Genomic DNA, 13076 nt, shown 5'->3' with positions numbered 1-13076 from the left:
AGTGTCCTCATTAATCAAATTTATAAAGAGTCTTTCATGACTTCTCATCTCCATCTGTGCTCTCTCGCCTGGTGTGTCTGCCTGTGAATGGAGACAGAAGTGCTATAGCTTGAGTCACCAGTCTCCTTCACAGTGAATGAATCAGTGGTTTCAAGTGTTCCTGTGTCTCAGATGCATACAAACTACACACTGAGGTGCAAAGGAAAAAGACATAAAAATAACACTAGCATTTTTCATCTTGGATAAAGGTGACGGTTATTACGTACAATTTATTTTAATAGGTTATTAAAAAACACTTTTTTCAAAAGACATCTGGCTCAAGTTGCAGCCATTTGTGTAGCCTTTTTTTTGTTGTTGTAGTAGGCTATTTTAACAGAATTTAATAAATGAACATATTTTGTTTAGGCCTATACAGTACTGGTCTAAAGTTTGGAAACATGAAAAAAAAATTTAAAAGAAATATCTTATGCTCATTAAGCATGCGTTTATTTAATCAAAAATATAGAAAAAAATTGTAATATTGTAAAATAATGGTTTTCTATTTGAATACAGGCTAATTCTGCTGCATCATGCAAAGCTGAATTTTCATTTTTTTTTCCAGTCTTCAACTGTTTCCAACATTGATAATAAATCAGCATATTAAAATGATTTCTGATTCTGAATGATCGTGTGACGCTGAAGACTGGAGTAATAATTGTGGAAAATTCAGCTTTTCCATCACAAAATAAATTACATTTGAATCTATAATAATTGTAATAATATTTCACAATCTTCTTTTACTGTATTTTTATCAAATAAATTCAGCCTTGTAAAGCATAAGAGACTTCTTTCAAAAACTTTAAAAAGAGTAATGATTCCTATGTAAGGTTCCCCTATATTCAAGGTGTGCCAGCCTAGGGATAGAATAAAAAAAGAGAGAGAGAGAGAGAGAGAGAGAGAGAGAGAGAGAGAGAGAGAGAGAGAGAGAGAGAAACAATCGAGCTCAAAACAACAATATTTCAACCACTAAACCAACACATGGTAATGTCAGATTATTTTGGGGAGAGGGAGAGAGGAAGAACAGTCCATAAGTGTTTTGAGAGCCCCATCAGCTCTGAGGTATCAGGCACGCGCATCTCTCAGCAGGAGCGCATCATCTGTCCATTCCGCCACTCTCTCACCGCGCGCTCGACATGTGAAGGTGGAACGCTCAAATAGGCTATGTGATCTGTCCATGTCCCGAGACCCGAAATATCTGGACGAAATGCTTTCAAAAAGGTGGATTGTTGGAGATTTTGAATGGAGGCAGCGGGACACCTCCCCATAGTTCGGCGTAGAGAGTCTCCGAAGAGTGCACGAGAGTTGCCGCGGCTTGGATTGAGGACCATCTGCTGAATTCACTCAACAATCTGTGTTTTAGAGGGATACACGAATACAAACGGTGACAGTATCTTGCAATAAGAGCTTTTAGAGTATTTTGGATGACATACTACAATACAGCTTGTTTCGTGAGGGTCGCTGAGAGCTGAACACCACCAGGTGCCCCTGCTTAATCTATTCACTGGATAACAACAATTAATACTGCAGAATGTGTTCCTCTCCTTTTGGACTGCTCTCAGTTGCATCTTGTGAAATATTTGCTCGGGACCACACAGGATGAAACGGACATCAGCATTGCAATAAATTAGCCTAATTGAAATTCAGCGAGAAGTCTCCTCTGAGCTATAGGAGTACATACATTTATGTATTCTGATTAAACCAGACAGCGTTTGATAGATCGCTTGGCATCTTACTGACAGTGTGAAGTCTGGAATACAAGAATAAATGAACCTGAGTGGACAGACAGAGAATTAACAACATCCAACATGTTTAAACGTGGTAAGTGCAATTTTCAACTTTTATCCCCATGCTGTTTTTAATAGACAGAAGTTGAATTTCGATTTGCAGAATATTTATAGGACTACTTGACTATTTTCATTTTATTTTTTCTAAATAAAAATGATGAGTAGGTTGTGTGGAATAACTCCATGCTAGGAGGACATTTTTTTATTTATATATCTATATATATTTTTTTTAATATAAATAATCCATGTATTTTTAAAATAAATTATTTTATGTTTCTATTTGAGCTGTTCTTTGTGGCATAAAGGGTTTTTATTATAGATAAAGATGCTTGTTGCAGTATTTGCCAAAACTATTAACTCTCATTTTTTAATATAAATTTAATGATAGATTTTTGTATACATAAAAATAAGGATGCTTGTTGCAGTGTATAAGGTTTTGAAAGTTTATGTAAAAGGCTGTTAAGTTCTACAGCTCTCATCCATGATCATCTTTCCAGAATCATGTGTGTCTGCCCCCGGGTAAGCTCAGCGTAAAGCAGATGTGTTTAAAATATTCATCATCATATCATGAAATATTTTCTTAAGATGCTAGTGGTGGGTGCCGCACTGCAGTTTATGGCCAGTTTTTCATCAGAAAGCATTGTGCTGTCTGCCTGGCTCCAACGTATTTCTTTTGGTTGGTTAAACAGGTTTGGCTCAGATAGTCTGTCACAATTATTTATGGACATTGTTTATGATCAAATGATGAAGTGTAAGGAGTCAATCGTAAGTCGATGGTTTAACTGGTTAGTGATGAAGCTGTCAGTGGGAGACCTGCAGATCATTGCAAAGACTTGTCAGCTTGTTTTCACTAGATCGGTGATAGTCAGTCCTGGTCCTGGAGTATCCCAGCATTGATCCTTCCTTATTTAACACACCTGATGTATATCGTCGGCTCTTTAGTAGAGGCTCCAAGACCTGAACAGGGTGTGTCAGATAAAGGGGACATCTAAAATGTGCAGTGCCAGGATCAGTTGTAAGAATTGACAACCCCTGCACTACATCAAATATATGTGATTTAACAGATCCTAAATCTTACTGTTTAAAGTTTAGGAGATTCCACTTGCCCCATTTCACTTGTCCCCGCTTTTATTCATCTCTAGATATTTTGCATGGCACTATCACATATGCTCAAGCTCTGAAGTTGCTGACTGCTATAAATGTGTAGCGAGTCAGTCTGAAAAAACGAATTTCCTTGGAGGAGGCCCAAAGCTTAACACAGAGACAATTGTTATTTCAATAGACTTGGCGTAGGAACAAAACACACCGATCAAGCCTCTCACCGGCACACTAAAGACCCCTTATGAATGCCTGTGAGGAGCCTGTGGTGCAGATACGAGAACAGTGGGTTGGTTTTGAACTGATTTGGATCTGATTTTCATTTACCTCAAAGTAAACCGCTACCTCTAGTGTAGGTTTGCAGTATCTTTTTGGAAACATTTGGTCCCACATATTTTAGGACACACTGTAATCATTCTTTTTACCATCGCAGTTGAGAAGTCAGCAGAGTTTTTGTTTAGATGTCTGTGTGTATTAATGAAAAATTGTGAATATTATCAACCTGAAACTTTCAAACACACACTCATATTGGGTTTCCATGTTTAATGGGGACTTTCCATAGACATGATGCTTTTTATACTGTACAAACTGTATATTCTGTCCCCTAACCCTACCCCTAAACACAACCCTCACTGAAAACTTGTATTTAAAAAAAAACTGTATGATTCTGTATGATTTGTTCGCTGTTTTTCTTATGTGAGCCAAAAAGTCTTACATCTCACCCATGTGTTTCAACAGTCCTGAGGCTCCCCAATAAATAAGACTTGCAAATTGGTTTCAACAAAATGGATACCACTGGCAACAATTGTCAACAGCAGCAGAAATGATAAGGGCCATCCAATGGAGTAACTGTGTTTTTACGTGTGTGTGTGTGTGTGTGTGTGTGTGTGTTTTCTTATAATTATGAAGAAAATTTGTTTTTAAAAGTCAAAAGAGTTGCTTTTAGGGTAATGAGGTTTATTTGCTCTGTTGGGTATTAATTGGTCTTTCACTTCAGAGTGCATTCGAAATTACGGAAAAATTCTGCTGCAGTTTTCTGTTGTGCCTATGACGCATAAATAGAAAACAGAGAGGAAATAGTGAATTTATTGCTTTGCACTGGTGTGACATTTTCCATAAACGTCAGGCCTAACTGGTTGTGTGGCAGTGCCCTGTGTGCCAGTCTTAGCAGGGCTGTGCATGTGCTGTTTCTGCTAGTAAGAGGTCCAATTTCCTGAAATTTTCCCCTCAATTTCCTCCCAAACTAACTTAACACACACAGGCATGTTTTGGTCTTGGTTGGTTTACTATAAAAGTGCAGCCACACTTTTCCTCCCCATCCCTTAGCATGTCTCCTGTTTTCTCTCTCTCTGTTTCTCGCTATATTCTGCTTGCACTTCAAAATGTCTGACAGTTATTTAAATTGAAACATGTATATATGATGCTACATGGTATATTCAGATTTCTGATGCTTATCTGAAGGCAGTGCTTCAGACTATAATTGGTTTGTTGTGCTGAGTTGTCAGTATAGAGAATGGCCTCGTTTTAAAATTCAGCCTTGAAACGTTGTCAGGCTCAGAAATCCAGCCTGATCTACATCCAGTGACAAATATATTCTATGCTTGAGTTGATCCGGTTCGTTTCTAATCGAGAGAAAAAAAACAACCACACCTGAAAACAAACCAAGGAGATTTTCCCTGCAAATCCTCTGCAATGAAATGAGAGAAAGAACTATTTTCTGGATTAGCTGATTATGCAGCTGTGAGTGGAGAAAGTTGGTATTCAGACGTGATCCTAGACAATGTTGTTATGGGCAGATGGATGGGAGAGAGGGGTTGGTAAGCAAAAGAGGGAACACCTGTGGCCTGACACCACTCTCCTGCACAGCTGCTCACATTCCCCATTTCTGAGACCTCCACTCATCACCACAAACACCCCCAGATTGAAATACAAAGTAACTAGAGACAACTTTTACAGCCTGCACCTGCTCAGCTGTTATTTGGGCTGCCCCTTATTATTTGTAATGCTCCAGCTCCAACCAAACCACAAACATAATGACTGTTTTCAAACAGGTTTCTGAAAGACTTGCGTTACCCATAAAGGTAGTCCTGTCCAAAAACACACTCCATTGGTTGAGCAAGAAGTTGATGTGTCGGACCACTCAAAGATCCACAGAGCCAAAGTGTTTACTTGTAGTAACTGTACTATAGATTAGCATTAAAAATGATACACTTCACATTTAACGCTTAAATGTTTGCCACAATCAATTTTCAGCATCATTTTATCATATAGTATTTTCACAACAGTGTCATTCAATATTAAGAGAGAGCAGTAGTTTCTTTGCCATAATCGATGCTATAGAGTGCAACAGTTGGGTTCAAATCCCATTAATTTTAATACCAATGCCATTAGTCTGCTTTTTTCCCCAACCTATTTATTAAAGGAGGGATTATGATGTCACTTTTCTAACTTTAGTTAGTGTGTAATATTGCTGTTTGAGCATAAACAACATCTGCTAAGTTACAATGATCAAAGTTCAAAGCAAAGGGAAATATTTGCTTTTAAAGAAATTGCTTTTTAAGGACTACAACAAACATCTGGTAAGGACTACACGACATTCCTCTGGGGTTAGTTACATCACAAACCCTAGAATTTATATAAACCCCACCCCCGGGAACGCAATTTATAGATTATGACAGAATATGCTAATCAATGACTAAGATAACTACACATAAGATAAATTCATCAACTAACCATTCAGAAATGTCCTGTTGCATTCTACATGTTGTCACTTCTTCTTGAGTCTCTCCATCATTGTCTGACTACGGTTTGAACATAAAAGGCTAAATGTTTTTTAAATTTTCAGTGCGTTTCTGTGTGAGGTAAAAGGACACAAGCTGTTGAAGCTCCGCCCCCCTGTTGCTGGGAGCAGCAGTCATTTGCATTTAAAGGGACAGACACACCCCCATTTCGTCACCCTTTTTGCTCACCCTGAAAAAATGTCAATTTTAACATGCTATATAAAAATATCTGTGGGGTATTTTGAGCTAAAACTTCACATACACACCCTGGGGACATCAAAGACTTATTTTACATCTTGTGAAAAGGGCATTATACCCCCCCTTTAAATAATTGTGTTTAAAGGTGGAATTCCTAGTGAAAACATACATGTTTTTGCCGCAAAATCTCCACCTATCATGAGAATCACGACAAGAACAGTCTAGCATCCACCCACTCTCATAAAGCACTGCGAAAGACGTAAAGTTGGTTTCCCTAAGCTCTCAAACTTAAATATTGCTATGCATATTTTGAAAGAAATTTAAAATATAGTTTTTATATGTAATCAGCATCTTTAAATCAATAGTTTCATATTTCTCCACCTTCTTTAATGATTGTGATTCACAAAGCCTCATGGTATTGTAGTTATTTCCCTCATTAGAGCGAACACATTCTTTTTAGTCCAATTTTCCAATACTTTTTTGCTTCAAATCAAAGTATGTGATTAGCTGGTTTGTTTGTTTTGTGGCTTGAATCTTATAAAATATCATTGAAAATAACTATATGGGAAAAATACTTCCAGAACCAAGACGGGCACTCTTGCACTCTATTACGTGGTGCTCTGGAATACTTGATTCTGGATTGGTCAATCGCGGAATTGAATAATCTCATATTTCCTCTATCCATCATCCACAGGTCAATATTATCTCCCTTAAGCACTGTCTTAATATTATCTCCCTTAAAGTCCACAGTTTATGTCAAATATGCACATTATTCTTTACTAAGAAACACATAAAATGTTAGCAACTTTCTTGGCTAAAGATTTAAAAACTTAACCATCTGAAGTAAAATAGAAGTGTAATATATAATATGTAATTTCTTTCAGCTCGGTGTAATCCAGTAATGTAGTAATACATATGCTCTGATCACATCAGTGGACTTCAATTACACACTGCTATGAAACATGCCTCAGACTTCTCTGCATGCCAAACAGCTCATTTCCTGAAGGACACTCACTGAATGACAAAAGGATGAGCGCCGAGGCCAGCAAGCGCCATCGCCTGTCATCTTACCCCGTCCCATGGGACATAAATTCGTATCATTCCAGCTATCTGTAATTATAAGTAATTAGTAGCACAGGAAGTGGTATTTTAATGAGTGTCATTTTCTTCTTATGTCCTCATCTTCCTGCACCTTTTGACCAGTTCAAACCCGGCACAGGACACACGTGGTTAGGATGGATGCTTCATGCATATTTGTATCTGCTCGTTTTGCTTCCACAAATGAACCTAGTGTTTTGTTTTTACTCTCCATAAGGCTGACTTCCCCTGGCATTAGACTGATGACTGTACATTATTATTTATAAGAATGAGTTTGCAATCCGGATGCTTGTACCTGACATTTTGTCTTGCAACAATGTTCTCATTAACTCATAATTCATACACAAACTATAATTAAATACACATTTCCTGGCTGCTGTGGTGTCCAGAAGGGAGGAAGTCTCCAGCGTAGCATGTGGCATCTCTAAGTGCCCTTTACCAACACCTGAAATCTCAGCACAAATATCTCTCCTCTGCCTTTGGAGTGGAAATGAGATGCTGGCTTGGTCATTAGTGGATGATAATGAGGTAAGAGAGACAAACAACCCTAAGCCCTGTTGGTTTTGTTAATATTAATAATTAATTTCTGATTAAGTGACTAATTGCGGTGGAAAGGTCAATGTCAATGTAAGGTCCGTTGATGTCAGGAGATGAGTATAGAGTAGAAAGGAAGGGAGGTGGAAAAAAGACATCATCCCTTTTCAACTAGGGATCGAAGAATTTTTTTAGCATGAAAAATAAACGTATATAATATTGAATGCCACTATATATATATATTAGGGGTATAACAATGTATCGCAATACAAAAATGCAACAATATCGTGGATAGTGACAATATCATTGTGTAGTTCACCTAAAATAAAAATCATTGTGTGAGAAAAAAGTAAAGTTTTCAGATTTTTTTGTGTCAGTACTACATTAAACTACTGTATATAATGTTGAATATAATGTATAATAATGCAGTGGGGGAATATTTGTGGGTCCTGATGATGCCAAATGTCTTATGTTACCAGTAAAAAGTGGCCTACATTATTTTAAATATATCTAGTCAGGGGCAGAGTGCAGGCATATTTGTCTAAAATAATTCTGAAGAAGTTTCCAGCTTCAGAATCATGAATATTTTTATTCTGGTGTCACTATAGTCCTGTGCATTGGGTTTCCAGCACCAAGTCCAAGCCTATTCATTTACACCCACAATGTGATATCATTTTGAGCATTTTAATCAACAGTATTTTTTTTGTTAACCTTTTATCAAGTCTTGGAGTATCGCAATAATATCAGTATCAGTATCGTGATTAGTATCGAATTGTGACACGAGGGTATCGTTACACCCCTAATAGAATATATACAGTATATATATATATATGGTAAGTTGTTGATTTTTTCTTTGGTCATCATATCTTATCTGGCCTACAGCTGTAAGCAAGCCAGAATTACCACTGGTTTGCCCCTTCAAAAAAAGGTGCATGATGCCCTGGAAGGATATGACAGTGCAACAGTGTTGACAGTCGTCCCAAGCGTTCTAACGCTCCACTGACAGACATGCCCGAGAGATGCTTTCAGTCCCATAGAGCCATGACCAGTGAGTACTGAGACAGGGATGCTGTCCTCCCTGCAGGCTTTGGCTGGCATCTGTCACACTGCACTACTAACACATGACATGTGGATGGCGCTGGCTGAGGAACTGGATAATCATCGGCGAGACACGTAAATTCCAGAGAGCATGTGCGAATTGAAGTAGCCATGCAAAGATATACTGTACGGTACAGTACATAAATCAATGTATATGCAAGGATAAACTCACACATATAGTACATACACGACCAAGTCATGCTCTCTTTTCTTATTATAACCGCGTTCTCAAAGTGACCTTCAGAATCTGTTCATTTCTCGTGATCCATAATGCCGGTTTTATGTTGCTGCTGTGCCGACCTTAAAGGACAAGTTCGGTATTTTACACTTAAAGCCCTGTTTACAGATCGTATCTGATGAAATAGAACGGTTAAGATAAAAATTTGGACACATGCTCCTGTCCCGAGAATTTTAGGTTTATTTCGCTTTTGTGGACCTATTTTGCCAAACGTGTCACACCCGTGATTATTCCGTTGAGAGCTTGAATAATAGACACTCCAGCCCAGTTGGTGGCAATAATGCACCTTTGCCAATTGCAAGCAAACCGCTGGCATTTCATTGAATACACAGAAGAAGCAGAAGAAGAAGCGGCGGAGTAATACCGTACCTCACACAGCACATTCAATACAAGTCAATGGAGTTGGACAAAAACTACGATAAAACCTGCTGGAAAGCATCTTTTTCAGCGATTTTTGAGTGCGCATATCAGTGAACACCCCTGACCACTCGGTGAGTTTCACGTCTTTGTAAACGAAAGTTTAATGTGTTTTTAGGAAGGAATCTTCCAGTGCACATAGACAACCATTGTGGGGGGGGGGGAAGCGAAATAAACCTAAAATTCTCGGGACAGGAGCATGTGTCCGAATTTTAATCTTAACCGTTCTATTTCATCAGATACGATCTGTAAACAGGGCTTTTAAGTGTAAAATACCGAACTTACCCTTTAATGCAGATTATGGAAACAGTTTCAGCAATAGAGGTCAGTGCATTTTGGTAAAATCTTTGCCTCTGATGGAAGTCTCCTTTATGGGTTTGTTTAATTATAAAACTCTCAGCATGGAGCTTATAATAGCCAGAAACTCATATAAACTGAGTCATTTTTAGGCACCCTCTTGTTCGCCTCGCTTCCCTCCTGGGTCTCTACAGTACTTCTATCTGTGCTTTCTGATAGGAGATGAGACAACATATAGAAACTGAAAATGTGAATTGGATAATAGTCACTTTCTTTATGTTGAGACAAACCTGATCATCATCTTGGATCGAGGCCATAGAAGGAATCTCAGTCATCACTGGGCATTGTTTCACATTTTGCTCGCTTCTTCTCAGATTGAATGAGTGAGTGAGTGATTGAGGCCTTGAGAAAAAGCACCAAATAAGAGGCAATTCCTCTGTGTTATAAGGCCTTCTCTTGCCTGAAGGATCTTCATTGTATGATTGAAGCCAATTCAAAGATCAGCACTCCCTCCAAGATATTCTATCAATAACTCTACAGTGGGATGCCGGGCACGCAGTCCTCCTGGGGGCAGAATGAGCCTGTTTATCTCCTGTTGAAAGCTAATATGGCCATATCCGTGTTCAACCTTATACACGGAGGAAAATAGCTGTATGAAAGAAAAATAAAGATATATTTAAACTCTCAATTGTTTCTTCGAGAACGCATTGAGATGCGAATGGAGAATTTTCATTCAAGTAATCTCAGTTTGGAATAGTGGTTCTCAACTAGGGGCCCTCAGAAAACTTCCAACACACACACACACACGCCGCACGCACGCACGCACACACACACACACACACACACAGTTCAATGAACAGTTCTTAATTAAAATTAGAACCTTTTTTTTAAGAACACTTTAACAATCTAAAGAACCTGTTTCTGCTATTGAACCTATTATTGTTAAAGGTTCTTAGAACAATTTAAAAAAAAACACTGCTCTAGAAGTTCAGAAGAGATTTCAACAATATCTCAAATTGTGTTCAGATACTCCCTAGATTAAAAATCTGCATGAAGAATATGAAATAATTGTCTCTGATCAAGTTCTTCCAAACCCAAATTATTGGAGCTATGTAATCCATATTCCCTTCTATAGCGATTTTATGTTACTGTATGTCAACAATTGTGTCAAAGGGAATTTTTTAGAGATACAGTTATCTGTTAGATTTTACATTTTCTGGAGTTATGAGAGAACAATCTTTGAGCAATACAATTTCCTTTGAGTATCTATACAACGTTATCACAGGATCTTACAAGGCCTCGACACACTTTGCAACTGAAAAGGCAGAAAACACTAATAAAATAGACTTCCACAAAGGTAGAGTACTGCTGCAAACATCCACTCATTGATTGTCTTCACAAGCCACTGTATGCTTGTGCGTCTCAAATGTTGCCATTTTGACATTAGGGGGTCACAAAATGTTAAACTGCTTCCTGTCCAAATAAACCGTGGATTAAATCTCCCGACACATACTGAGTTTGGCAAATATTGTCACTCAAAACTAAACCCCTGGAAACCTCTGTGCCCTTTACACACACACACACACACACACACACACACACACACACACACACACACACACACACACACACACACACACACACACACACACACACACACACACACACACACACACACACACACACACACACACACACACACACACACACACACACACACACACACTTCTGTTTTAAACTTCTTTTATGTTCTACTTTTCTTTTCTTTTTTAAATTTGTATTCATTGCTGTATCCTGTTTGGTGCTTTTGCTCATTTAAAAGACATTCTCAATTAAATTCTGAATGCACAACCCTGCCGTGAACCAGTGTGCATGATGTCAAGGTCTGAATGAAGCTCTCAACAGCAGTGTGAAGGCCACATCAAGATATATTCCTGCATGCAATACAAAACATTCAATACAGCAGATTCAAAATACAACTAACAATACAATTACTTTTCCAGCCATGTTCTTGACTCCTAAAACACACATTGCAGTACATCAAATGCGAAACAGACCTCTTGAATTCCTCCATATTTATAGACACCTGAAATCCATATTACAACTGGATTTTCAGGGTATTGCAATTTGATCAGTCTGTGTGTCTTGATCTGCATATCTCACATCTTGTATCCCATTCTCTTTATCTCTATATCTTTGTACGCTCTCTAAACACCTGTTACCTTTTAATAAAAGATGATACAGAAAAGCAATGTTAGCTTGCAGCAATAATGAAAATCAAAAAAAAAGAAAAGAAAAGAAATCATGCATTTATTATCTTTTCATCCCAAACTGCATTGTTCTCGTAACAAAAGGGACATTCATATGAAAGCATATACATGTACAATGTTTCTTTCCCTGGATATGGAGTGGGTTGAAAATGATATACAGACATGTAATCAGCTTTTTCATTAATACTGGAGCCCACTTCAGCTTGAGATTGGAACGAGACTGCAGTAGTTTCTGGAACAGTGTGAGACTTTCACTGCATTGCTATGGCAGTGCAATCCTCCCTGTGCTATATGTGACTAACCTTAATTGCAATCCATATATGCTGACCACAAAAATCCTAGAAACCTGTGGATGGGCTCTTTTGACATGGGCCAGTAAGAAACCACCAAGCAACCACATAGCAATGCAGAAAAATCCCTCAGGACACCCTGGCAACCACACATTGGGGCAGAATGGATGGGTTTGCATGGTAATTCGAAAATACTACAGGTTTTCTACTGATACAAAGCGTAATGCTTATCGGTGAAGTATACCTTTAATAATATTGTAAAATAGTTTTAAACAAGATTCATAATATTTTTTTAATAATTTTTTTATGTACAATAATAGTAATATTAACTTGAATGAATTAATAAGAGGCTATACTGCATGCTGAGACTATTCGATTTAAATACTATAAAAATACATGACCTAGATTGCAGCAGTAATTGATTTGTTCTAAAGTGAGGCTTTTTATTTACTTTCATTACTCTTTAAACTATTTCAGTCCAAGTGTGATTGAAGCTTTTAGTGTCAAGACAACCTCTGGGAGAGCCATTGGTTTAGCAGATTTGCCCGTGTCTCTTGTAGCGCAGACATATCAGTAATTCATCTAGTACAAACAACAGAAGAGCAAGCGAAGGCTTTGTGCCAACCAGCTCATTTACACTTCCATATTCCCATATGAATGTCGTGCTTTTAGGCCACTATAAACCCTGTTTTATCCCCCCATCTGTGTCTCTTCATTTAAACCGCAAAAAAAAAAAAAAACTTACCACAGAGGTAGAGAAATAGCAGTGTAATGCAATGAAAGAAAAACATTGCAACAAAAGAAATATGCCACAGAGATGCATATTTTGTAGTGGATTAACATATTTTTAGAGGAGACAAGGAGAATGTATATAACATGTAAATTGAATGGAGAGAGAAATGAAAATGAGGCAAAGGCTGCAGCTGCAAGGACAG

General features: G+C 37.9%; 1 protein-coding gene across 1 annotated transcript in view; it reads left to right on the top strand.

Annotated features, from left to right (window-relative positions):
• Window positions 1-1139: 1139 nt before the first annotated feature.
• Window positions 1140-13076, top strand: part of rtn4rl1b (reticulon 4 receptor-like 1b) — a 156847-nt gene continuing 144910 nt past the window's right edge. Inside the window, exon 1 of the mRNA XM_079610460.1 lies at window positions 1140-1857. Coding sequence (XP_079466586.1) covers window positions 1845-1857 — 13 coding nt within the window. The 5' untranslated portion in view covers window positions 1140-1844. The remainder of the gene's footprint in view (window positions 1858-13076) is intronic.

Source organism: Phoxinus phoxinus (assembly GCF_949152265.1).
Source record: "Phoxinus phoxinus genome assembly, chromosome: 4".
Taxonomy (NCBI): Eukaryota; Metazoa; Chordata; class Actinopteri; order Cypriniformes; family Leuciscidae; genus Phoxinus; species Phoxinus phoxinus.
The sequence above is the reverse complement of the archived record's forward strand: the minus strand, read 5'-3'. Positions and strand labels throughout refer to the sequence as shown.